Below are 27818 nucleotides of genomic sequence, written 5' to 3'. Positions count from 1 at the left end.
AAATTGATTATTATTCACGGAGCCCCAAAATAAATGTTAAAATTGTTAATTTTCGAATAATATTCCTGAGTGAGTTAAAAGTACTGTACTTATTTCAAATGCTAAACCTCTTTTAATCGGGTTGATACAAGTCCTAAATAAATCTAAATGTCAAAGATAAATTATATATACTAAAGCTGTGAATTTGACACTTAACAAACATGTTAATAAGTTAGGGGTCGGATCTTTTCCCCTTAGACATTTTTGAAAGACTTAAAAGGCCGCTAATACTGTACTCAATTGCATTTTGTTACGATCGCCGATTGTTTTCGTCAGCATGGCGGTGTTTATTCTCCCTGAATCAAAAATTTCCCTCGACATATACATGTATAGTTCCACAATGACGACGAGTATTGCTTTTTTGTTCTCGTGGGGAATTATGAGTTCAATGTGAAAAACATGTTACCATTTTATAGTCATCGGAGACTAAATGCTGAAAATAATAAATAATGAAGATGTAAATCCGCAACTCAAATTTCTTGATTGAAAAGCGGCATTCTAAAATATTAAAACTAAAACTTAAAATGGAAGATAACACTATTAGTTTTGTTTCAGCAGACTCACGTCAGATTAAAAACGATTCCATAGACATTGTAAATCACAAAATTTGATGTTATGTTGGATTTTCTTTGGTTATTCGTGGTAGTAACTGCAAAACCGGAATACGGTCAATTGTGCGCGCGATGTACCTATTTTTCCATTCTGAAACTACCGACAGAGCCGCATGCAATAAAATAAATTTCAATCTTCGTATTTGGCCCCGACCTCTTGATTTTTTAAACGGCGATATCTTGCTCGTGAGTGAGAAAGAACAAAATCAAGTTTGACAAATCCTAAGATCGCAAAAATACGACTGCAATTTATGTATAGTTGGCAGTTTATCGCGTATTTTATGTTATTTCAGAAGAGTATTCTTTCATTTTAGTAATCCTAATAGAAAAATTAGCCAATTCGGTATTTTGAAAAGTAATTGAATAGCTCGCGAAGCCCCTGGGTTTCTCTCACGGAGCCCTGGGGCTACGCACGGAGCACTTTGAAAACCTATGGCCTAGACCTAGACCCATGTGTATATGGTGTGTATAAGTTATCATCCAGATATTGCATCAGTGGTGAAAAACAAATAAAGGAAATATGTGTTGGTTAGCAATTTACCATTTAAAAGTTAAATATTGCAAATTGAGATTTTGATAAGCCATGTGAAGTCTTGAGTCTGGGCAGTTCCAGAGAATTTGACAATCGCTTCCGGAGTCGATACTTTTGTTTCTGTATATAATTAAATAAATATTCATTTGACAAGTACAGGGTTCAAATACATAAAAAAAATAACAGGGCGATTTGTCACAGATTCAACAATACCATTAATATGCAATTTTATTATAAATCACTATTAAAAAAATGAAATTTTGGCTACGACAAATTCAAAATCTTTATTCCGACTCCTGGGAGTTTGGACATACGATTCGGCGCCATTGAAATTTTCCGCCTCAATGTTCGGCGTCGACTCCAGTGAAAACATGCCAAACTCCCACTCCACAGTAGTTGGTGTGGTTTATTTTGTTGTTGGTTAAAAATAGCTTTTCATCGCACTTTATGGAGCATGGATCAATTTTTTCCGTATTACGTAACCGCCTGCGAGAGTATTGCTTATCGGCAATCTTTTCACCAAACTCATTGTGCAACCTTTGGTGGTTATACCGTGGCTGTTAGAACAGAAGATCCTAGATTAGTTGTTTATAAAAACAGCAGATTGGCACTTGAAAATGGCAAAGGTAACAGACACAAAAAAACGACGTCTTCGAGCCGCAGCGGACGAAAAAGGTAGTGAACCTACATTTTTCCTTTGCCACGGAAAGTGGGTGTTTCAGGGAACCATTACTAACTAATAAAAGTACGTTGTAAATACAAATGAAAAGTCCACGCGAAGTCATGTTTGTTATGCGCATTTGTATGGACTCGTGTCCGTTTCAATATATATATATATATACATTAGTAGCCCATTTATTTCTCTTACCTCTCATCGCCCATCCATCTGGCCCACAAATATTTCCATCCCTGGATGTCATATAAACTGGACTATTTTCACGCAGTAAACGCGTGACATCGAACTTGTTACAATTACTTTGTACGCATTTTACGTCTTATTAAGACTCTTTTATTCGGTTGATTTGCTTATTATTCCTTTGGTTCAGTTTGTTTGTTTTTATATTTTGTCGATTAATGTGGGTTGAATGTCTATGTTTTGTTTTATTTTGATTTTTATACTAGCTTTGACATACTTTCACAGTTTTTATTTGAGCTCGAAACAAAGATTTGAGTTATGGACTAATCAGAACAAGTTCATATCTGTAAAAGCATATTTTTGCTATTGATTCAATATCTGTCCCGCGTATCTGCTCTGAAATCCAACGTTTTGTCTATACAGCTATCGCAATAGCTCTAAAACCATGAAAATTATTTCTCAACTGTCATAGAATATGTTTCAGCACTACAACTGCGACTCAGCATATTAGAAGCCGCATCTGATGAACTCAACAAATGATAAATAAAGGCCTATATATACATTTCCCCTGTATCAAATCTTTCTGTAAGTTGATGTAGACTTATTTTGTGTATTTAAAAATATAATTGTAATGATTATAGCTGGATGACTGGAAGTGAAATAGTTCTAAATATTTATGGATACATAGTGAAATTTAAGTTGTTCATGTAATGCGTCACACGCTCTGAAGTAAGAAGCATGTCCTATCCAGCATTTCACACCATCTGGAATAGATCGGAGGATACACGAGAAGAAAAAAAAGATATTTTTTCAGCTTGGTTTAATGTTAGTCGAAACTGTAAGTGTTGACGAAACTTTATTTAAGGCACAAAGATTATATCATCAAATAGGTTAAGAAAATCCTTTCCTGCGGCACTTTATGACGTCGACTGATTGTGACTCGGACTAAAATGTATTATTGTGAGATGATATTTAAACAAACAAGTTTTAGCAGACAGAAGCTCCAGGGCAGGCAAACAAGTGAAGTTTAAGCAGGAACAGTTGCCGCAGAATTTTTATACAAAATGTAGTATAGTTGTAATCCACGAAATTATTACTATATACGCAAATAGTTTTGTATGACATTAGATATATATTCAAGGTACAAATAAAAAATATTTAGGTTTTTGTAAATTTGACTTATTTAAAACGTCAATATAATGTTTATGTTTCACTCCCAATATGATCATTAAATAATATATACTGTTCACCAAAAGAATCAGTATGAGTCAAATGTAGTCCGCAGATTCATTTCGACTAATAATTCTCCTTTTATCTATCGTACATAATAAAATAATTGACATTAAATGTAGTCTGCGAAAGATTCAGGTTTTCGACTAAAAAGTTATTCCATGTTGCAGAAAAAAATATAAATCGTATTAAAACATTTATACGTATGCAGACGAACTGCTGAGTCATGTAGGCTACAATGCTAAGTTGACGATGGGCAGCCTTTACGCTGTAATAACATCAGTTTTCTAAAATAATCAGAGATCATTGGAACCAGATATTAAGAAATAGTTCTGCATTCGCAAGTAGATATCTTACCATAAATAAATAACATAGAAAAACATTCAAAAATGCTGTACAAGTGACAAATGATACAGATACAAGTGAAATTTGAATAAAATATATATATAGCTTATATATATCCTCGAAATTATATATGGATTAGAAAATCAAAAGGCTAATTGAGTAGAAGGCTAAATAACCTGAAGCCATAGTAATCCGAGTAAAACAGTAATTCGATAAAATGATGAATAGAACAAAGTATACACGATATTGCACCATCGAATTTGTATGTTTTTTTTGTTCCTTGCATTACTAAGATCAGATAAATTTTGAAGTCATAATCCTATTTTTATTTTGAAGCCCTCAAAAAAGGTTTGTTATCACAAGTGGAGAATGAATACCCCTGAGTTAGTTTTGTTTCTTGTTGTGTTGGGATGTTGTGCAAACGTTATAATTTGTCAAGGTAAGATATTCACATGTTAAAGATTAATTTTTTTACACATATATTACTACACATATGTCTACATTCGAAATCACTATATTAATTACATTCCTATGTGGTAAGCGGTAGGATTATGGAGGATCAGGTCTCGTTTATTAAAACATGAAGTGAAGTATGTGGTGTAGCTTCTATGTTGAATGGTTTTTGTCCAATAATGAAAATAAGCGACCCATCTGACCTATATTTAGAAATGTGGACAACATGTTCTAGAAGTTGTGGAGAAGGTTTACAGATGAAGGTACAACTATGTAGAGAAGTGACTGGTTGTGATCCGATACTCCGAAAGTGCAACCTCCGAAGATGTCCACGAGGTTAGTTCTGTTGTTATTGGAAACGAAGTGTACATATGGATTGTTTTGTTATTATGTTGTTGTTTTTGTTTACGTTGTTTTTATACTCTTATATGCGAGGATAGTTCCATATTTTTACGCCACACTACCACTTTTATATTTGGTAACAATAAAAATGGGTGAAAATTGTAAATAACTTCAATTTTTCAGAAACATTCGGTTACACGTAGCATATCTGATGTAATTTGAATATCTAATACAGCGTTTCCCAACCTTTTTTGGTCGCGGACTTTTTTCTCACCGGCGAATACCTTTGCGGACTCAAGGTGCGTTTATTGCAACCATACTCTGTGTGAAGGAGCAATTAAAGCAATTACGTGCTCGTTAAAAGAGCCGACTTTTTTAGTGTATAATGGCCGTTTCCGTCGCACAATATTCAATCCATAACAACGACGACAATTTAAAATATCTTTCTATTTTAATTTAATTGTGTTCATGGTAACTCACGATTGCGTCGACTTACGACAAGATGTAAGCATTACTTCTTCAAAATGCCCCGGCAATCTGCGAACATAATAATGTGAGAATACTATTGCCCGATTATATTTAGTTTTGATATATATTTTTTGCAATCTTGCGAATTTGTTATCGCCGTTAGAAAAATCCTACTATCTGCTATAAAGTTCCAGAAAGTACAACTTGATTTAGCACTTATTAAAAATATATTTAAAGTATATTAGTAAATTAAAAATACAAATTCATCGCCTTGCTTCACTATTAATTTAATTGTGATGATTTTAATCTGCAGTTGTGTTGACGAAATAAAAGCAACGCGTGGTAGTGCCCGATTATATTTTGTTTTGTTTCGTATTTTTGTGAATTCTACAAATCTGAGCTGTTCGTACAACACTTATGGCGCAACCGATTCGCACCGGTTCTATAGAACCGTCTCACGGAAATTTAAGAAATCAGCGAACCGGTAAGCCTTACTAAAAAAACATGTAACAGAAACGGCCGAAAAATATGACTTTTGTGATGGAACCGCCTGACAATAAATTTGAATCCCACCACTGAGTAGCACCCGAAATTTTGCGTTTTGCAATGTCTAAAAAAGCGTTTTTATTCGGTTGCGGACCATCATAAAACAAAACTTATGGTGTTCTCTGTTTTATTTTTAGTATTTTGTATTGCCGCTTTTCATTCCTTTTTTTATTCCTCGTTGTTCGAACTCGAGAGAAACACCACTAAGATATATATCGAAGCGTGTGCAGACTCGTGTTTTCGTCGGAAATCCGCAAGTGAGTTGTGAAATCCAATCGTTTGATCAGGCGACGCGTCACCTGTTACCAAATTTTCGAATAGTAAATTGCTATTCTGATAGTTGAGTATTCGATTATATGTCCAGTCCTACTCATTAACCAGTAATTATTGTTTCGAATATTGTTATGTGAATAAACTTGCCTTTTATGTTTTATGTCAATTCTAACTTAAATCGTAACTTGGCTGATAATTAAGTTTAGCAAAAATGTTTGCAGTCCGCAGTGAATTTCTGGCTCGCTGCGAACTCATTCAAACGCTCCGCGGACTTATTTGAGACCGCGGACTCGGGTTGGGAAGCACTGATTTAATATCTTCAATAAATTGTTTTTAATAATAAATATTATAGTACAGTACTGATTGATATGCTTTGTAGATTACGTTGACATTCAGACTATACAAAATAAATGTCATTGACGTTTGAGCAATGTCATAACAACGCAAATTTTTAGAAAAATAACAACGTCATGATTAACTTGACAAACCGGGATCGAATCTTACTCAAAAATAGTGTTTGTTATCTGTGTTACGGTTTCATGTTCCCCTTTTCGAATCTTAGCGACAACAAGCATTTTAAACTTATTTCTTGCTTTTGTTCATATAGTCGGACGAGGATGGTCAAAATGTTCTAAGACGTGTGGAGGGGGATTTTCTAAATTTAAATGCCGTGGTCGTTGTCCGAAAAAATTGAGAATGCCGTGCAACACACACAAATGTCCCAATACAAGTAAGTTAATATGAATTTATTGATTTTCCACTGTTACTTATGCCAGATTTCGCAATATTTACAACTTTATCACATGGCCTATAGTTCCCATGATAAAAATCAATTGAAACATTGCATTATATCTCTGAGGACAAATCAAACTTTTTGAAAACAAGCTGGGAATGCTACGAGTGACATCCGTGTTATCTACTTTGAAGTATGTCTGACGCAATGCGATTTTCTAGTATTTTCCGATTATTCCAACATTAATTAGGCTACTCGATACTCAAGTAAAAAAGAATACCAATGATTGTTTTCTCACGCTACTTGTACTAATTGTTGTTTTACCGAATCAATGATTTTTACCTTCATTGATATTTTTATGGGATGGGTGTCAAAATCTGGATGAATAGAAAGCAAAAATTCCACTTTGTATTACTTTTATACCCTTATTTGTTTTCAGGGCCAATCAGTCAATGTACAGACCATCCATGTGTCCATGGACGCTGTACGGAAGTACGGGGAGGATTTTTTTGCTATTGTGATTCTCCTTACTCTGGTGATTTTTGCGACAGTAAGTTGAAGCAATAGTTCACGTATGTAATATTAACAATACAATTGTAGAAAACTATGTTTTGCTATAATTAAAGGATAATTGCAATGTATTCTTTATGTTGTTTGTGTGTTAATAACCTCTTATTTATTTCGATAGAATCCCCTGAAACACAAAATCCGTGCAATCCCAACCCATGCAAAAATGGCGTTTGTATGCAAGAAGAAGATGGATATAAATGCAACTGTGAGCGCGGGTATTCAGGAACGAATTGTGATAATGGTATGATATTATTAAATTGAGATATTGAGGGTATATATAATAGACACTTACTCATACGTAATGTAGTTTTAATGGCCAAGAAAATACCTATTAATTTAGCTATATTATTCTCAGATTCAATGCAATATTAAATATCTCACTAATTTTTCAAACTATGCGTGTGTATATCAAATGAGTAACTTCAAGTTTATACACAACAATACCCAAATAATTATAATATCGCTACACTATGTTGGCGCGATCGGCAAGTCTAAAGCATAAAAGCAGGATGTGGTGGAATATTGAATTTCATATCGATAGAAAACTAGAAAATAACACTGTATTACGGTGTTTCACTTAAAGATCGTTCAAATATTTTTCGGGTGATGTGTCAAATAGACAGCTATAACAATTTGTTGAAGACTTGAGGTGATTCATTGTAGGTTATTTAAATTAATAATCACAACACGTTTTTTGAAATTTTCTGTAATTTATTGCGCTTTAATTAAATTTATCTATGGCCGAAGTTTAAGAACATAACACCATGGTTGAACTGATATTATTTCGCCACTTCGTGCATAGCGCAAATTTCAAATCTGCGAGTGGGAAACAGTCGTCATTGAAGGTTATGATATTCGGTCCGACACCCTCTGCCAGCCGCATGATTGTGCACTGATAACGAAAACGTTTGTGTATTTAAGTAACTTTAAACAAGTATTCATTTAATATGTTATCGGGTATTATATTCATTATTATAGCGGGCTCTCAATCAAAATTCAAATATTCGAACCTGTCACATTTCTGTTGATGAACCTTACTCTGCGCGATCTATCTAGTCAACTATAAAACAGTATTGAGGCAGTTGTTGTTAGTTTGTCAGGTGTTTGCATACGGGGATACTGTTTCATCTGATATACGTTTGTATATGGTTTTAGTAATGAGTAAGCTCTACATATTCTCCACATTTAATATTTATTTCCGAAAATGTTGCAATGAATATCGTTTTAACTGACGGATTGAGTTGAGTACGGTTGAATGTTATATGCATGGCTTTTAATTGTTTCATCTACTCAGTAAAATCTATTGACTGCCCACAATGTATTCATGGGACATGTATTGGGAAAAGAAAAGGTGGATACAAATGTAAATGCGATGAAGGATATGCAGGACGACTTTGTCAAAAAGGTATCGCTTTGCTAAAATACCATTTCATGCATATGTGCTTATTAGGAAATGAAAATCCCAAAATTTATTTGCATTTGCTTACCTCCTTCGCTTCACTCTATTACGAGTTGTTTGTTAAACATTTAATAAGGGTACGAATGTTTTTTTAGAAAAACTGCGTTTAGTCTGAAAAAATTATTATTGGGAATTGGAAAAACTTGTCACCTATCAATTTTTCAAAATACCCGCGCATTTGTAAATTGAATTCAGCTCACAATTGGATCGCGTTAAAAATTTTCGTTTAATGATATTAGTAAAGACATATCTTCAATATATATATATATATTTAATTGCTGCAAATATAAATATTTTCATTATTTCAGCAAAATAAATAAATTTATATAACTTTAGTAACCAAGCCGATGTTAAAGTTTATGATGAAAAGCATTCTCAGCAGTATTTCCCATCAAAATTCGATACGAAATTACACATTTCCCAAAGCATAGGTTGTAGTTTCAAATGTTTTAAAATTGATATTCGTTCTGCATAAAATCTTTGCAATTAAAGCCATCACGAGCAATTTTGATTAGAGAAATTATAAATCTATCAGCAGAATTGCGTTTTGACGACAAGCAGTGTCATTGAAAGAATTAGTCCTGGATTTGCAAAGAATCGAAGTGGACCTGTGAACTTTGCTTTTGCTACTGAACAAAATTAACGGAAAACCTGACAAAATATAGTATCGTAAATAATGCTGTAGCCTTGCTTTTTGCCTTTCGGCTAGTAGGCTATAGATATTATGTAGGCGAGATATGTAATACTATATTCAATTTTAAATTTTCTGTATTCACGCACTCGTCTAGACTCCAGAGCGTCAATTTTCTCAATTGTTGTTTATATTCCCACATGAGGGAGGGAGTTTAAGCCTATAGCTTTGTGATTGGACTATGCTCAAGAATCAATGCCTGCGAATATATAGCAGGAAATATAAATTTACAACTGATCATTGAAATACTGCGTTTCAATCATCTGTAAAATGGATAACATTTCTTCTTATATTCTCTTTTTCCGTAAATTTTTGCAAGAAGCAAACGTGCAAAAATGGGGAATTTTGTAAGAATAAATTCGGCGGATTGACGTGCATTTATTTGCCATGGAGAATACACTGGGAAGCAATGTGAAACAAAACTGAATAAAATAAGTCATTCAACTTAATAATCACAAAACTTTTTTGTTCACATTCCTAAACAACTGAAAAAAATCACCAGCCCACCCTGAATGCTAGGTCGCGAAAAATTTATAAAAAAACAGGATCAGTTGTTACCGATAATTTTTTTGCATGCATTTCACGGTAGTTTTATTTTAAATTCATTTTTTCAACTGGAAATCAATATCGTTTACGGTCGCCGATTGTCTTGGCTTCCTAAACCATGGTTCGAGTTGAGAATAATATTTTTAACAAGAATTTCAAAGAGACAACTCAGTTTTGTTTTAACTACTCAGTAAAATCATTTGACTGCACTAAATGTATCCATGGAACATGTATCGATAATACTGATGGTGACTACACATGTGAATGCGATGAAGGATATACAGGAGTGCGTTGTCAAAAAGGTAACGCTTTGCCATAAATGAAAAATACCATTTCATTACAGGCACGCGCTAGTCGGCTTGCTTTGCTCTCTTTTGCTTTGGGCATATGCTTCTTACATTCCATATTTTCAATAGGTGATTTGTTCTTCCGTTCATCTTCCAAACGTAATGTCATGAAATTCGTTTAGCCGAACCTATGACAACAAGCCAATAACTTACAGAATAATCTTGATTTAAATAAATCACATGCTTTTAGGACATACACAAAGACTATAAGACAACGGTAAATAACAGTTTGAAAAAAGGTTTATGCAATAGAAAAAGTATAACAAAAAGATGATTATTCAAAATAGTTAATAAATTTTAAAGAAATCAAATATATGCAAGGTTGTTTTATGCGGTTAGTCAATGATGTATTCAAAATTTATTCATTTTTTGATATTCTAAAATTTCTAACAAATTTCATGAAAATTCATGAAGACAATGTTCCATCAAACCGGGTTTCTTATGAACGTCTCAATCGCACTTCGATTGTATGCTGGTGTTAATTGAAATTACTTTTTCCGTGTTTCAGTCTACTAAAATGAAAAATAAAAAGTATAATTGCTCGATGAAGAACTGCAGGACTGAATAGTCCTATATATTCGTAAGATGCTGTTGATATAGTATATGGGGTTTCAACGCTACCTACTTCCTATTCATACTTGTACCATACACGATCGCTGTGCTCAATGTACATCAATTTTAAGTTAGATAATTGTAAAATATGTACAGAGCTGCGGATTTTCGCTGATCCTCGTTTACGGTGGACCGTTTGAATTAGAATAAAAACTGTTCAATATACTGAACTATTCTATTTTTATTCAAATAAATATATTTTATTTTTAGGATCATTTCTTCACTTTACCATTTGCTTTAATTATGAAAATTTAAACCTTATTCATTCGCACCAATGTCATGATATACTGCTGACATAATCTTGAGTTGCTCAGACTTTTGTTAAATTCATCTCGAAGTCTCGTGTTTTGCCAATTTCATTAAATAGAAATATAAGTTTATTATTGCAGAAGCATAAGACAATAGAAACCACGCCACAATCACGAATGTGTTATCAGTATGATAAGAACAACCTTAGGCATAGATACACAACACTTCAATTATTTGCCTGCAATGCATGCATTCTTATGCTAAATGCGTTAAAATAGCTATTTTTATAGAATAGCAGGTAGCCACAACTGTTACGAGTCTTCGAAAAGCGCCACATATCATGAAAGTTTGGCAATCAATGAACTTTCGCTCTTCTATTTTTATTTAAATAAATACTTATTAAAATTTTCGACCTTTCAAGTGAATTTATTCGAAAATGTTGGTTTTCGTAGAGTAACTAACTGCTGCTTCATATAATGAACGCTGAATTTCAGTTTTCTTGTGAATGTATAGTTGCTCACCTGAATTTACAACTTTCTCTGTTACCTGATTTCTTTTAAACGCGGGTGTCAGTTGCATATTTACCCTTTTGATGAAATTCCAATTCAGAATGAGTGAAAGTAAAAAATAAATGGTCATAAAAAGATTTTTAATGCACTTTTACGACGCTTTGAGTCAAAGTTCAAAAGTTAAATCTATATCTGTGTTTAACAATTTTTGCATTTCAATATTTCAGTGAAAAATTTTTGTAAAAGGAGAACGTGCAAACACGGGGGATTTTGTGAGAACATATTTGGCGGATATAGGTGCACCTGCCCAAAAGGGTACACCGGAAAGCAATGTGAAATAAAGACAAGTAAAACAATTTACTAACCTCTTAGTTTATTGCACACTGCAAGTTCAAAAATCATACAATTTTTGGTGATCCTGTAGTATTTGTACCAGGATGACGCACAACCTGGACATAGTATGTGTACCAGATTCTAATTCGATATTTTTTAGTAAACTTTGTTTGGATACTACAACTTTCCCTAGCTTGGTCTTCGATAAATGTCAAAATTCTTAAAAAATCACCAAATTACTGAAAAGGCTGAAGCTGTTATCTCAAATATACCGGTATAAACACACGAGGTCCAAAGAGCACTTCCTCTCGTTTTCTCACTACTGGCTAGTCTAGTACTAGGCTGAGTTAGGTATACGCTTTTATCTAGGACTCTAGGCAGTATCCTAATATTTAATATTCGTAGGCCGCCAGGGCCTGCGTTTTTCAAAAAATCGTAGAATAAAATTAAAAGTCCGCTTTTTCCATAATTTACCCACTAGACCGGAAAATATTATAATTGATATAAAAAATTCACTCATAATGGCACAAGAAATATCAGGTATCTAGGCTGATAATATTCATCTGTACAATACTTTGACATTTTCTCATCACCAAATATGAATGATGCAATCACTGTTAAAATAAATAGTTGTCCCCCCCTGGTGTGGGGTGATCCTATTGATATAATTAGATAAGTATTTAGTGAGACATACTGTTCTGCTACATGCAGTATCAAGGATTGCACATCTCACATTATTGGCTACAAGATCTTAAAATTGACATATTTGGCTTTAAAAGTTGCAGTCACATCATCTTTATCTCACAGACACTTTGGCATTTTATTGTGTGGACAATCTCTCTCCCAATGAAAACTTGTGCCGCAGATAATAAATCCTGTAATTGTGGTACCTCTCTGTCTAGGATTTGTACCCATTTCTCTGGTTCATTTTATTTGATGTAATACTTAATTCTGCAAAATAATTTGGCTTAGATCGCTTCTAAATATCCTTCGTACGAAAGCTTCAACGATGTTTGTACAATTTCTTTATTAATGTCTGAAGCACTCATGTCGAGTGCAACGCTGCTCGCTTTCCCATTTAGAAAAAATGTCACTGCAAGTACTTGTTTGTGTTTTTCTAAAAGTGTCCCAAGCTCTCATATCGTTATCTCATTACTCCATCGCTCCTAATTAACGTCTTCTGAAAACTCAGGAATATTCTGATACCCAAATAGCAGTTAACAAAATTAATGTCAAAGTACCGGTAGTTAACACAAACAGACAGAGAATATACCCAAGATATCCTCATTAACAGACTGCGACTAAACTAGTGCCCAGTGGAGCATAAATTGAAAAATGACATGGCAGCATGGATTACTGTATACAGAAACACAAGGTTTAATGGTGGGAATTTCGAATAAAAGAAAGTCTGTGTCCGAAAAGCACAGATCGTGAACCAAACTTTTGTTTTTCATTTAAAAGAGTTGAAGTCTGCTAAGCGTTGAAACTCTTAGCAGATTTATAGATATATCGCATCGTTCAGACCCCAGACTTGATTCTAATACCGTTCATGTTTGAGTTTGAGTGTTTATTGGAAGACAGGGTTTTTTAACCTGGTTGTAGCGAGCCCCTGGTTTCGGTGGAGATGTTTCAGAGGTTCGATGAGATAAATAACCTGAGCCATTACCGCTTTCGATGCATCGTTTTCAGCTTTCGGATCGACTGAAGCTTGCATAATAACGTAAGGATTCTTAAGAACCATTGCCATACGAGATCAAAGACTCGTGGGTATAACTGCAAGAATATGGTAGCATTTCAACCAATATATATATTTCAAAACGTCAGTAAAAATATATATATATATATTTTTTTTTATTTCAGTATCGGTGGATCATTGCGACCCCAATCCCTGCTTGAACGATGGTGTTTGTAGAAACGGTCCAGATGATTTCTTGTGCATGTGTAAAAGTGGATATGAAGGGAATATTTGTGACAATAAATGTAAGTCAGTCGACCGACCGTCTTTGGATTGCTTGTTCAGCAATCGATTACTGCGCTGATAATCCACGTGAAATGGTGAATTCTAAGTCAAAGGATCACACAATTTTATTTTCATTTTTTGAGCACATAGTATTGCTAAATTGGTTAAAATATATGAAAAACGATTTATTGATATTAACTTGGTCGTTCTCTAGTCTGCTCGCACGCTTCGGGCTCAAGAGTTGAGATATTTTTGTTGTGGTGAAGAATAAATTTTTCGTTTGATGGAAAATAAATTACTTCAATTACATGATTCCATTCCACTTTGATATTTCGTTTTTGTCCGATTAGTGTACTATAAAATATAAATTGTATAATATTTTATGAATAAGTGGAGAACCTGAATTAATTGATTTGTGTTTATACAGAAAGATAAGTAAGAATGAATTCGAGTGCTTATCCAAAATGCTTCGAGGAAGCTTTAATCATGTTATATTCAAGTTTAATGAATGCCGTCAATATTATATTACAGTTCTTATAGAGAAAGAGCAAAGGCTTCAAATATTGCAGGCTCGAATAGAATCTGCTAACTGCATGTCATGTTCCTTCGCCCCATTATGTAAATGTTCGAACTCCGCAATATAATTTTGAATACTTTGTGGATATAACTTGTATGGTCAGGGTGGTATTTCATCACAGGAGATTTCAGTAAAAATATCAATTCACCTTTTTTATTTTAGTATCGGTCGATCACTGCGACTCGAATCCCTGCTTGAACGAAGGATATTGTAGAAACGGTCCAGATGATTTCTTGTGCATGTGTAAAAGTGGATATGAAGGGAAGATTTGTGATAATAAAAGTAAGTCAGTCTTATATTCATTAACACAATCTGAGTGGTGGTTTAATTGGTTGTTCAGCAATTGATTACTGTGCTGATAGTCCAGGCATGGGCAAAGTACGGTCCGCGGGCCAGATGCGGCTGATGCTGCCACAACCAAACGGAAACCAAATTTGGATATTTCAGCTAAAAATAGCTCAAGGAATTTGTTGATTGTGGTTAAATTTAGTTTTGGCACGAGGCCTATTGTTATCCACTGTTGCTTTTAAAACACTGTAAATATTGTTCATAAAATGTAACTTTTTACGCCACACTTGCATGGCCCGCCAATGAACGGGGGCAAAATTTTGGCCCCTTGTCCAAAAACCTTGTCCACCCCTGTGATAGTCCCTATTGAACGGTGAATTCAAAGAATCACGCAATTTTTTTTATATTCTAACTCACATGCCTGTGACTAAATTAATACAGTGGCTGAATAGATTCAAACGTATAAAAAACGATTTGTCGATATTACCTCCGGTTATTCTCTATAATCTGCTCGCACGATTCAGGCTCAAGAGTCGAGATATTTTTGGCATGGTGACTGATTATTTTTTGTTTGATTGAAAATAACCTTCTCTAATTATATGATTATATTTTACTTTCATATTTCGTTTTTGTTAGTTTAGTGTACTATAAATTGTACAATTTTTATTTTATAAATAAGTGGAGCTCTAAATAAGGATCAATCCGATTGCTTGTTTTCGAATATTGGTAATTGCAATCCCAATCAGTGCAAAAATGAAGGAATTTGCACTGACACAGTAGAAGGCTGCATATGCATGTGAAAACCAACCAACCAATGTAGAGCAGTAAAAAATATTATCAGAAAGCCAGCTAAATAGCAAAATAATACCAGAGTACCTGAAGCGACTGACTAAACTTTCTTCAGTGGCAGGATAGTAATGTGAGCGCTACGGTAATTCATTTGGTAAAACGCAAGATGCATAATGAATTATGAATGAATAATATTTTACTACAATTATTCCTCTATATTTTGCAAACAATTTGACCATTTAAATAAATATCAAAATTCCTCAAATTACAGAAAAAGCGTATACTATTCTATCAAATACAGTATAGTGGCGCGAGAAACACACAATCAACACACCCGTCCGTTCTTTCGCAACATTGCGGCATCCCAATACATATATATATATACCACTGATGGGTTATCATGGACCTCCGTGATCCACTAAATATTAAACTCATCGAATAAATATAAACTAATGTTCATGTTTTAATTAATTTACCCCATGATGTAAAGCTAACCTTGTGTTTATTGAGGGCAAATCATTTAAATAATAATTTCAGACAACCTCAAGGTCATTGTGGTCTGTTGCGGCCTTTACAATATATTCTATCAGATGTCCCGTAAACACGATGCCGAAGTTATTGTTTATTCATAAAACTAAATTTTGATTTGGGATTACTGGGGACAGTCCTATTCTACAGGAAACTAAACGAGTCGTGTTCTTGAGCTGATGTATGACAACAAACTTGTCATAGATTGGCCATAGGAAAATAAATGGATTGGATGTCATAAATATTGTAAAATCATTCCTGAAAAGAGTATAAAATTGCGAAAAGAAAATGAGAAAGCCGGAAGTTGCCGAAAGTCTTCTTCTACAACCTCCATGCAGTATCGCTACATTCTTATGAAATGATTTTCGTGGATAAGAGATTTCAGGCATGGCCTGTTTTCTGATAGTTTAATTGTTTTCATACGATAATTTCATTTTATGTTGCGCTGGTCACTAGTATGTATAAATACTGACCAATCAGCTGTAAGAGCACGGTCTGTTCATATTGATATCGCTAACATGTGCTTTGATAATGAACTTTTTTAAATCAGTGGTAGCATAGGATGGTTTACCATGAAGGAGGAATAGATTTTTAAATATAATTTCATTCACAATCATGGACGGGCAGCCGTCCCGGGCATCATATCCAAGGCGTAAGAGTTCGCGTTATAACAAATTAATTTTTGCTCGATGTGTTTTTATTTAAGTAAGCTGGCATTGCGTGTATAGTATTGTGTGACTCATTGTGGTGATGGTGAGTTAGCAATGGCTGACGGCCCTTTCCTGGCCAATGTGCTAATCTGGTCATTGAGTGAGTTTGGTCTTATGCGTGTGAGTTTATTCCTAAGTTTGATGGGTGGTTTAATTAATAATATGAGTAGGCCTATTTCACTCTTACTTGACCTTTTATTTATACATTCTCCCGTATAACAACATCTACAATTTGTTTACCCCTCTAATTATTTTTGAAGTTAGTTATCAGAAATTTGCCGTGGGCAACAAAAACGTTTGGCACGTTCATACTCACAATGATACAAGTAATATCAGTTATCTCAGCTGTTAATATCACTCTGTACGACTCTTTGACATTTTCCCCATCATCAAATACGGATGATGCATCAATGTTCAAATATCTGAATTCTTGTGTGGAGTGCGACTACCAATCTGCTACACGTAGTATCTATGGTTGTATATGCCATTATTGGCTACAAAGACATCAAAGTCGATATATTTTGCTATACAAGTTGTACTCATATTATAAATAGAATTTTCTCTATGTTGACAATCTCTGAACCAGTGAAAACTTGAACTACATATTAATCATTGCTTAAAGCTCTTTTTCTTTGGTATGCTGCTCAGTTCTGCAACACAGTTTGGCTCATTCTTTACAGTTACCGCAGTATCAGTTTCATCGGCTTCAAAATAAACTTCGCAAGGGGTTATTCAAGGATGTACTTTATTGATTCCAATACTGCATCTGTCATGTTTGAAGAATATGTTTATTATATGAGATCAAAGAGTTATTAGAGTTACATGCGCATCATGTAGAGATAACTTGCAAATGTAACATGTATGGTTATGGTGGCATTTTAATATATATATTGGTGAAAGATTGCAACAAAAATATAGATTCACCGTTTTTATTTTAGTATCGGTGGATCACTGCGACCCCAGTCCTTGCTTAAACGAAGGAGCTTGTAGAAACGGTCCAGATGATTTTTTGTGCATGTGTAAAAGTGGATATGAAGGGAAGATTTGTGATAAAAGTAAGTCAATCTTATATTCATCAACACAATCTGTTACAACCAACGTCCGAGTCAAATTAATTTGATATAAAAAAAAAAAAATTCGCAAGTGTCTTCGCTTTATTTTATTTTCCAGTTGAAAAAAATGAGTTTCGGATAGACTTTTAATGAAAAAATATATGGTTTGTGTCACTCTTTCGCCCTATTTTTGAATTCTCGATACATTACAAACAGCCGAAGCGGCTAAGGATGCAAAGTACGACTACTTATGAATATTCAATTCCTATTAGACTCCTAAATTTTCGATTCCGATCCTCGATTTCATTATCTTTGCACGCACGTACATTTGCACCCGTAAATTGCCCTTGTGATTAAAACCAAGGACATTTGCACCTGTATACTTTTGCACCCATGGACAGTTGCACTCATACATTTGCAACCACATATTTCAGCATCCACGTACAGATTGCAACCGTGAATATTTGCAACCATGGACATCTGCACCCACGTACATTTTCACCCGCGTACATTTGCACCCACGTACATTTTTATCCGCGTACATTTGTACCGATAGGAAGTTGCACCCGCGGATATTTGCACCAATACACATTTGCACAAACGGATATTTGCACCCAAGGATTTTTGTACACGTGAACATTTACACCGATCTTTGAAGTGAAAGAGACTTTATTGCCATTTGCGCTGTAATGCAGCAACCTATAACGTGCAGGATAAAAAGTTAACCGATAACTCTAATTGTCCCGCAAAGTAAATAGAAGTTATGGCGCAATAAGTAAGAGAAAAATGATACAGAATGTGGTACGTGCCTTGACCCACGCAGACGAGCGAGCGACAGTAGAGTGTAGAAATATAGCGAAGTTTGCGACGTCGTAGCAACTCCACATTCCGGTTTATACATATTCTAAGGTATGGAAATCGATTCTAGTCGATTCCACGAAGAATCGATTCTGTAATATATGGAGCCCGGAGTAAATGCCATTTGTTAATTAAGCGTTACTCAAAACTATCCCATGATTATATCTGTATTGGTGTTTATATCTATTGTTGTTCAAAATCTCACGTATATATCAACATATATCATTCATATCACTTACCACATCATCTTAACTGATATTTGCAGCTGTTGATCGCTGCAATCCTAATCCATGCCTGAATGGAGGAGCTTGTAGCAATGTGGCAGATGATTTCTTCTGCATGTGCAGACCCGGTTATAAAGGAAAGATTTGTGGAGATGGTGAGCGTTGGAACATTATTTCATAATTGGTATTCATTGGCTTGGGATTGATTTGCTTGTGCTTGTTTTTCTGTTCATAACGGTATAACCTAACGCAGGGTGGTCTAAACCGCGTACACATTCCGTGTGGCCCGCAGAACAATTTTAGCGTGCGCTAAATTATTGGCAGATATTTGTATTTATTGACAGAACATTTTTAAGTTATTTTTGAACTATTACAACTGGAAATAGCCTTTTTCCTAATCCAAATGTCGGGACTGATGTTTGTTAAAATCACGGAATTTCAATATTGTATCTATAAACATCGAGACGGTGCCAGTATGGAAATGACGTCCTGTGATCGGTACAAGGAGAATGAATTGTCTTTTGCAGACATGGCCAACCCGATCAGATGAGTCGGGTATTTTATCCAAACTTCGTACTTCTCTCGTCAAGTAGCTTCGCATTAAGAGTGGGGATGGCGGAATCGAGTCCGGATTCGATTACAGAATCGATTCTTCGAGAAATCGACTGGAATCGATTCCGATGCATTGGAATCGATTCTCGAGGTTCAAACTTGGATTGCAAACAATGTGTAAAGTTTTGTGGCAATTCCTTCACATATATGTATAAACTGCTTTACTGCTATGTTGAGTTGCTACGACGCCCCAAATTTTACTATATATATACTGTTTATATATTTTTCGCTAGAAGGCTTTTACGTTTATTTATTTCAAAAATCTCTGGGGGTTCTGAGGGATTCGTTTTTTTGTGCGATTTTGTCTCTTGTGACAGATTGGATACACATACTACTTAGTTTTGGCCTTCCAGATATTTGAACATCGCTTTCTTGTTCGATTTTCCTATGGTACTGCTTAGGTGGGTATGTTTTTTCGGTAATATATCGCGGAATCGATATTCGGAATTGAGAATCGGAATCGAAAATTTAGGAATCGGATAAGAATCGAATACTTGTCAGTATTCATACTTAGCATCCCTAATTAAGAGAGACGTTTTGTGACTTTATTTCAGTCAAAACACTCTACTATTTTCAAGCGTTGGCCATGTGTGAGCAGTGACGAACCGCAGAGCTGACTTAGCGCCACGCGATCCATTTTTTTTGGCTGGGTCCCTACTAAGACGGAGTTGACTGTTGTTTAACAATAGAACCTGGCCTGCCCAATCAGTTATAGCGCATAAGTAAGACAAAAATGATACAAATTGTGACGAGCGAGTCACAGCAGAGTGTAGAAATGGAGCGAAGTTTGCGACGTCGTAGCAATTCCACATTCCGGTTTATACATATTCTTAGCCGAAGGTATGGAAATCGATTTTAGTCGATTCCATGAAAAATCGATTTTGTAATCTCTGCCCGGAGAAAAGGCCATTTGTTAATTACGCGTTACTCAAAACTATCTCATAATTATATCTGTATCGGTGTTTATATCTATTGTTGTTCAAAATCACACATTTATTTCAACATATATCATTCATATCACTTACCACATCATCTTAACTGATATTTGCAGCTGTTGATCGCTGCAATCCTAATCCATGCCTGAATGGAGGAGCTTGTAGCAATGTGGCAGATGATTTCTTCTGCATGTGCACACCTGGTTATGAAGGAAAGATTTGTGGAGATGGTGAGCGTTAAAACATTACTTCATAATTGTTATACACTGGCTTAAGATTTATTTGCTTGCGCTTGATTTGTTATCCATGACCTAACGCATCCAACTACACCTCGTGTTTACATATGCAACGAATTTCTCTTAATTGATTTCCTCAGTTACATATTTGGTTTATTTATAGCTGTTAATTATTGCGATCCAAATCCCTGCTTAAATGAAGGAAGTTGTAGAAACGGTCCAGGTGGCTTTTCGTGCACATGTAATCGTGGATACGAAGGGAAGACTTGTGAAGATGGTGAGTTAGTACCGTGTTTCCCCGAAAATGAGACTGGGTCTTATTTCAGTTCTCTCCCGAAAAATTAAACTAGGGATTATTTTCGGGGGATGTCTCATATTTTCATTTATTAAAAACAAAATTACAAAGTAGAGAATCACGAGATTTACAAATATACAAAATATGAAAACCGGTTTGCATTTACTTATAAATAACACGTTTTTATTCAAAATATCTGCAAAACCTAGATTATCAATCATTTAAAACGTGTAGGAGAGATTTTTTGGTATCGACTATAGGTAAAAAAAATACACGTTACTAACTAAGTCTTATTTTAGGAGGAGGGCTCATATTAAAATCATTTTTAAAATTCAGGCTAGATCTTATTTTCAGGGTAGGTTTCTTTTTCAGGGAAACACAGTAGTATTCTGTTTGAAGTCTTTGAGATTAATTGTAATATTTATATTTTGATTTAAGTCCATAAATACCTACATGAATTTTTTTTTATAATTTAGTTGTTGACCACTGTATTCCATATCCCTGCGTGAACAGCGTCAGATGCAGAAATAGTCCGGCTGGTTTTGCCTGTGTTTGCAAAAGTGGATACGAAGGGAAAACATGCTCCAATTGTGAGTGCGCAAAATAATAGCATATATGTGTATCAGTAACGATTTTAAAAATGAAATAACGAGGTTAGCTCTTGTATTAATAATCGTAATTTACGTCACAATTCTTTCTATCTTTACCTTTGTCATGGCCCGTAGTCTGTTACTGAAGCGAAATTGCAATTTACATTTCTATTGTTAATCTGGAGCGTTTGAATAAAAATAACTAACTACTTCCGTGCGTTTACCAATATTTTGATTTATTTCCGACCTCACTCACTCTGATATATGCTGAATAACCCATAAAAAATGACTTGGAACTTATCGTAATGACAAGGTATAATCATTTATGTACGAATATCTTTCACTGTTGAAACTGAATTCCTTGATTGGTTGTTCAGCAATCGATTATTGTGCTGATAGTCCATGTGGAAATGGTGAATGTCTGTTGGAAGGAGCAAGTTTCAGATGTGCATGCTACGCTGGATACAAGGGGAATACATGTGAAGACGGTGACTGCTTTTTTAGTATTCATTCAATACTTGCTATTTTATTTCATATGTATCACGTTTTTCAACGCTTTTCCACAATTTGAAAATGTATGTGATACATTTATGTACTTCATTATTCCTATATTTAGAAATTGACTTCTGTGTCCCGAATCCGTGTGTTCATGGGAGTTGTACAAATTTACTCACTGGATATAAATGCACTTGCAATGTTGGTTACAGTGGCGACAATTGTGATGAAAGTAAGAATACTGAATATTATTGATTAATATTTCGTCTCGTTTGAGTAGGATGATGCACAACTGGGCCACAACTACGCATTAATACATTAAGTATAAATAGATGCAGTAGCTATTGATTTTGGCCATTGTACTGTTTTAGGAAATCTCTGATCTCCCGGAATGAGGTCTGTGTAGATTTTACAAATATATCACATTATGTATCAGAAAAATTAATCTGTGACTATGTATTCGCGTTTCCTAACAGCCTGGTCAAAAGTAAAGAAAATGATATCTGAATATAGATTCGTAACACTTACTTGGCAGTTTTTAGTTAATTCCTTCTTAATTAATTTCGAAAAAGTCTTACCTAAAATGTTGTTTAAAAACATTTATTTTAGTGATTAACTACTGTGATCCGAATCCATGTAAGAACGGTGATTGTATACAAGAATTGGGTGGATTTAAATGTGATTGTGGAAAGCTTGGATTAACGGGAACATTTTGCGAAGAAGGTGAGAGAAATATTCGGATTCGGATTTTTTTAGTGGCATGTGATATGTTTCGATGATGACAAAAAAGTATAATTGTTTTGTATTGTATGATTGATTATACATTCTGATTAAAATACTAAATATCTTAACAAAAATAAAATTGGATTTCTGCCCATTGACAAAACATCCTTGCCTACTACGTCTCTTTAACTAATATCCCGAAATGAAGCGAATAGATTTCTCTGAAATTAATTTAATTCAGATCTCAGTCAGACACAGTGACCTTACAAACAATAAAAGATAACAATCAAAATATATACAAGCAAGCACAATACAAAGCACGAATATACCAGTTCACTCACATTCAAATGAGGCTTTGTCAGAACAGATAATCCCAATGTTAGAAACAGATGCAATCCCAATACAATGAAATAGATAATTAAAACCGGATGACTATAGCACCATTGACAGGCTTAAGGAAACAGATCTAAACACATGCTAGCTAGAGTACTAGACAGTTAGCCATAACAAGAAGCAATCAAGTAATCAATCAATAATCGCGATGTGAGTGAACCATATACGTAAACAAACCAAAAGCAAGTAGTACCAAGGTAAATCGGTTAAATGTTTAAACCAATGAGAAAAATTCATCTGAAATTTTATTTTTTCAGTGGACTTTTGCAACCCGAACCCTTGCCTAAATGGCGAATGCCAAAAAAAGCAAACTGGAGTGGGATATCAATGTGTTTGTGAAAAGGGATATTCGGGAAAAGACTGTGATACAAGTAAGCTATTTTCAGAAGTTAGGTAGTTTTATGGTAAAATGAATGTTTTCCATAATTTTACCCTCCGCGTTTATATTGCATTCAATGTTTCTTCATGAGAATTTTGAACTGCATGATATATTGGCTTAACTGGATTTTTCACATTCAGAAATTGAAGTTGATCCATGTGACGCTTCTCCATGTCAGAACGGAGGTACCTGTGTGTCAGTATACTCAAAATACTGGTGTGTGTGCAAAATCGGGTATCGCGGTACCAACTGTGAATCAACAGAAGGTAACGATGATTAGTAATTGATATGATGCTAAATTAATTTTATAAAATAAAGGTGGTAGTGTTTAAAACTGAGATGAATAAAACTTCAATGAAAATAAAAAGTTTGTAAAAAATACGAATACGCTTTTTCGAAATGGTAATAACTTTTTATAGACATATACTTAAACTCGCGTTAGGTGGTTTATTGTCAAATTGCTATATATATATATTTTATAAAAGTTGTTTGGTAAGTTTCGAATTATTTTTAGCTACGTACAAAATAAAATGTGACTATTATTGGTCATGTTAAATACACGTACTAGCAAAAGTTATGACAAGTAGAAATACTCTTAAATCTAAGATTCATATCTTGGTATAGTTCCAACAAAGCAAGTTTTTAGTAATACAATAGACAAAGCAGAATTTTCCATTACCCTTTGATGCACCTAATACTTCGAAGTCTATTTAATGTTATTTGGAGATTCGAATGTTTCAAATAACGACAATATCGGAACGGCCATGGCTTTTCTTTTTTTTTTAAGTTTATTTATGTGTACGTAATTTTTTTCCGAAGCGAAAGAAATTTACATTACTGAAATTGCGCTACGAAGCTTCGAACTAATACCTTTCCGAACATTTTTCGAAACTATCAGTAGAAGCGGATTATGTATCTCTATCAATTAAAGTACGACTTGTTAGAGGTCCAAGAGGACTAATTGGTTATAACAATGAGTCGTGACTATGTATAGTCCTTCTGACAAGTTTTTGCTTTTTCATGCTCTTGGTCATTTTTATTCTTTCAGCGGTTAGATCCATTCATATTTGCCAAGAACAGAATACTAGAGGTGTCGAACTCCTATATCAGATTGGTCCAAAGTTGTCGGATATTGAGCCACGAAACTTTTTTTTGCATTGTTTGCGGGTCACATTAGTGACAAAAATATGTAGACGGCCCAATATAAAACAAACATCTGTGCAAACACATTGGATCATTATTTATCATTTATCAATATTTCTATATCAACATTTAGTATTAGATTTCAGTCTATTCATAAATGAGAGGATGATTTCTCGAATGTAAGTGCTCTCGAACAGCGCTAAGATTATATTCGAGGAAAATTCTCTTGGAAAAACTTTGGAAAATAATCGTTGCTCAAAACTCCAAAATGCCGTTCCAGATTATATTATTTTCGCGCCGACACCAATTGCAGACATATTAGGCATTGTGGTATTTCCCCTCTCATACCAAGTTAAAAATCTGTTTGAATTGGTCAGCTTTCTTTTCAAACCATGTTTATAAAACAATAGAACCATGCTCAAATATACGGACGCGAAGGCCACAACGAAGTAGTTCGGGTATCTAATATTTTACAGTAGACTACCAGTATCGCAGTCTGTACGACTTCACCTAACCACAAAATAGCAACATTCGCGAGCGTGGAACCGTCACGAGGTGCGCAATTTTTATATTTTTAAAACATCATCGCACAAAATAAAACGTTAATCCCGACCGAAAAGATTGAAAGCTAGTTAACAATTTAGGCCTGCCAAGCACACTATTCAACTTTGCTGGTTGTCTCACTAGCCATAAAACTAACCAATTCAATGACATTAGTGATGTAACAATATGTCAAAAGAGTTTGTTGGTTATTTTTATGACGAAACATCGCAATTTTTGACTCATCTACCAACAAATGTGACGCGGGCCACAGATAATGATGCTGCGGTACACATGTGACCGCGGGCCACATGTGACCGCGGGCCTAGGTTTGGAACACCTTGTCGTATAGTATGTGGATATTCACTTATTCTGAATTATGTACCAGGTTTTACAAATTGTACTGTAAAAACATTGAAACTATGTCATTTTTAAATATTGTTTCTTCGATATATATATGCATTATCAATAATTAGGCTTCCCGCTGCTTGTCAGCATGGAACCTATTGTATTCCTACGTTTTATTATTATTATTACTTATTTATTATTATTATTATTATTTATTTATTTATTAGGCTTCCCGCTGCTTGTCAGCAGGGAACCTATTGTATTCCGGTGTTTTATTATTATTATTATTTATTAGGCTTCCCGCTGCTTGTCAGCAGGGAACCTATTGTATCCTGTGTTTTATTATTATTATTTATTTATTATTATTATTATTTATTTATTTATTTTTATTATTTTTTTTTCAAATTGGTCCTACAAACTTGAAATTCACCTCAAATGTGCAGAAGTTCTCAGCTAGCAATAAAATGCAAATTTTATGCATGACTGACCACGCTTTCACGCTCCAGTGAGCAACACGCGTTTTCAGTTTTTTTTTACGCGGGAAGCCTGTTAAAGCTGCACGTAGCTCTAGTTATTATTATTATTTATTTATTATTATTTATTTTTATTATTTTTTTTTCAAATTGGTCCTACAAACTTGAAATTCACCTCAAATGTGCAGAAGTTCTCAGCTAGCAATAAAATGCAAATTTTATGCATGACTGACCACGCTTTCACGCTCCAGTGAGCAAAACGCGTCTTCAGTTTTTTTGCGATTTCTCAAAATTGATACATGCTATTGGGTTGAAATTCATAACAATGATTAATGGACATGTTCCGGATACGATATGTCAAGGATACGCATGAGTGACCTCGGCGATACGCTCCAGTGAGCAATATAGGATTTTGCATATTCATCTTCTTCTCGAGAACGACACTACTTAGAGACTTGAAATTTACATCACATGCAGATATTAAGTCCCCCATCATAAATTGCTGACTTAATGCATGACTGATCACGGCTTCACGCTCCAGTGCACATAGCATAATTTCCAGTTTTTTTCGCATTTCTCAATTACTATTGAATATTAAGAACTCAAACTTGGTATTTGAGGTCGGTTGATCCACCACAACTTATGTTAGCCTTTTGGGGTAGCACTCCCGGTCACGTGACTAAGTCATGCATGAGTGATTTTTTCATATTTCACGTTATTTATTAATATTTAATATTAAGAACTCAAACTTGGTATTTGAGGTCGGTTGATCCACCACAACTTATGTTAGCCTTTTGGGGTAGCACTCCCGGTCACGTGACTAAGTCATGTATGAGTGATTTTTTCATATTTCACGTTATAGAAGAGTTACAGAGAAAAAGTTAACACTTTACTTCAGTGTTTATCTAGCTGCGACTCATTCTATTACATGGCTGCATTACGCGGGAAGCCTGTTAAAGCTGCAAGCAGCTCTAGTTTATGATCAATTTCAAGTGTTTCATTTCTTTCGTGTCTTGTTAGATAACAATTCGATTTGAACAATTCTTTTTGTTTTTAATGTGTTTTTCCGATTTGATGACATTGAGATGCAAAGGAATAATTTGATATTTATTCTGATTTAACAAAATAGTTTCTTCAAATCTTTTTCCTCGTTTGTACGAACTTGTAACCAAAAATAACCTGATCCTCTCCTCGAATGTCGGTAATACGCCACAATTGTTCTAGTTTCCGGAAGTTGTGGTGAATGTTTTATCATTGTTATATCTGCCTTTTGCCATTCCTTATTAATCTATTACCTCGATTTCTACTGATCTCAATTATAACAGATCACGTGGAATTTTTGGTACTCCCGTAGTGTGTAACAGGTTAGGTTAGATCATAATTTTATTCCAATTTTCCTTATTTTAGTCCTATTACGAGTTTGGGGACTGTCTGTATTAGCCAAGTGAATATACTCCCTGTCCATCGGTTTCAGTCCTTTTACACAACTTGATGTAAAGTGGGGAAAGAAAATTAGTTACCCCCATTTTGGTACACACACTTCTGGAGCGCAGAATTTTTCGAGTCGGTAACCGTTATTTTCGGAATTGATTGACCGCCGATTCTATAACCGTAAAAACGAAAGGAATATAGCGTACTGTGGCGAAGCAAAATGGCCTGCGAAAATTTTATCTAAACTCCGATCATATTACTTCGTCAAATAATCATAAATAGCTATCATTCATTTTTTTTATCAATTTCAAAATCAATATTTTTTGACTCTGAAAAGTAGAAAATATGGAGTTCCTTCCCACTTTTTATACTAACAAGTTCGTCAAACACAATAATAACACACTTTCTTTTGATGGCCGTAGTTGAACGATGTCAAATCGTTGGCATACAAACTGCCACTAATTTTTAACTGAGCAATTCAAGGAAAGGACTGTT

The 27818-nt window shown here is 34.6% G+C and overlaps 1 protein-coding gene across 5 annotated transcripts in view; it reads left to right on the top strand.

Annotated features, from left to right (window-relative positions):
* The first annotated feature begins 2846 nt into the window (after nt 1-2846).
* Nucleotides 2847-27818, top strand: part of LOC120346218 (uncharacterized) — a 29140-nt gene continuing 4168 nt past the window's right edge. The window contains exons 1-21 of one of the 5 annotated variants that reach the window (XM_078115483.1): nt 2847-2876; nt 3950-4052; nt 4280-4402; nt 6303-6425; nt 6868-6978; nt 7117-7239; nt 8293-8403; nt 9886-9996; nt 11639-11758; nt 13605-13724; nt 14444-14563; nt 17535-17651; nt 18772-18885; nt 20394-20507; nt 20677-20790; nt 21285-21398; nt 21776-21886; nt 22015-22125; nt 22503-22616; nt 23267-23380; nt 23529-23654. In XM_078115483.1, coding sequence (XP_077971609.1) covers nt 2862-2876; nt 3950-4052; nt 4280-4402; nt 6303-6425; nt 6868-6978; nt 7117-7239; nt 8293-8403; nt 9886-9996; nt 11639-11758; nt 13605-13724; nt 14444-14563; nt 17535-17651; nt 18772-18885; nt 20394-20507; nt 20677-20790; nt 21285-21398; nt 21776-21886; nt 22015-22125; nt 22503-22616; nt 23267-23380; nt 23529-23654 — 2329 coding nt within the window. In that variant the 5' untranslated portion in view covers nt 2847-2861. The remainder of the gene's footprint in view (nt 2877-3949; nt 4053-4279; nt 4403-6302; nt 6426-6867; nt 6979-7116; nt 7240-8292; nt 8404-9885; nt 9997-11638; nt 11759-13604; nt 13725-14443; nt 14564-17534; nt 17652-18771; nt 18886-20393; nt 20508-20676; nt 20791-21284; nt 21399-21775; nt 21887-22014; nt 22126-22502; nt 22617-23266; nt 23381-23528; nt 23655-27818) is intronic. The other 4 variants (XM_078115484.1, XM_078115485.1, XM_078115486.1 and 1 more) reach the window with 4 other exon arrangements.

This window comes from Styela clava, chromosome 8, assembly GCF_964204865.1.
Source record: "Styela clava chromosome 8, kaStyClav1.hap1.2, whole genome shotgun sequence".
NCBI classification, from domain to species: Eukaryota; Metazoa; Chordata; class Ascidiacea; order Stolidobranchia; family Styelidae; genus Styela; species Styela clava.
The sequence above is the reverse complement of the archived record's forward strand: the minus strand, read 5'-3'. Positions and strand labels throughout refer to the sequence as shown.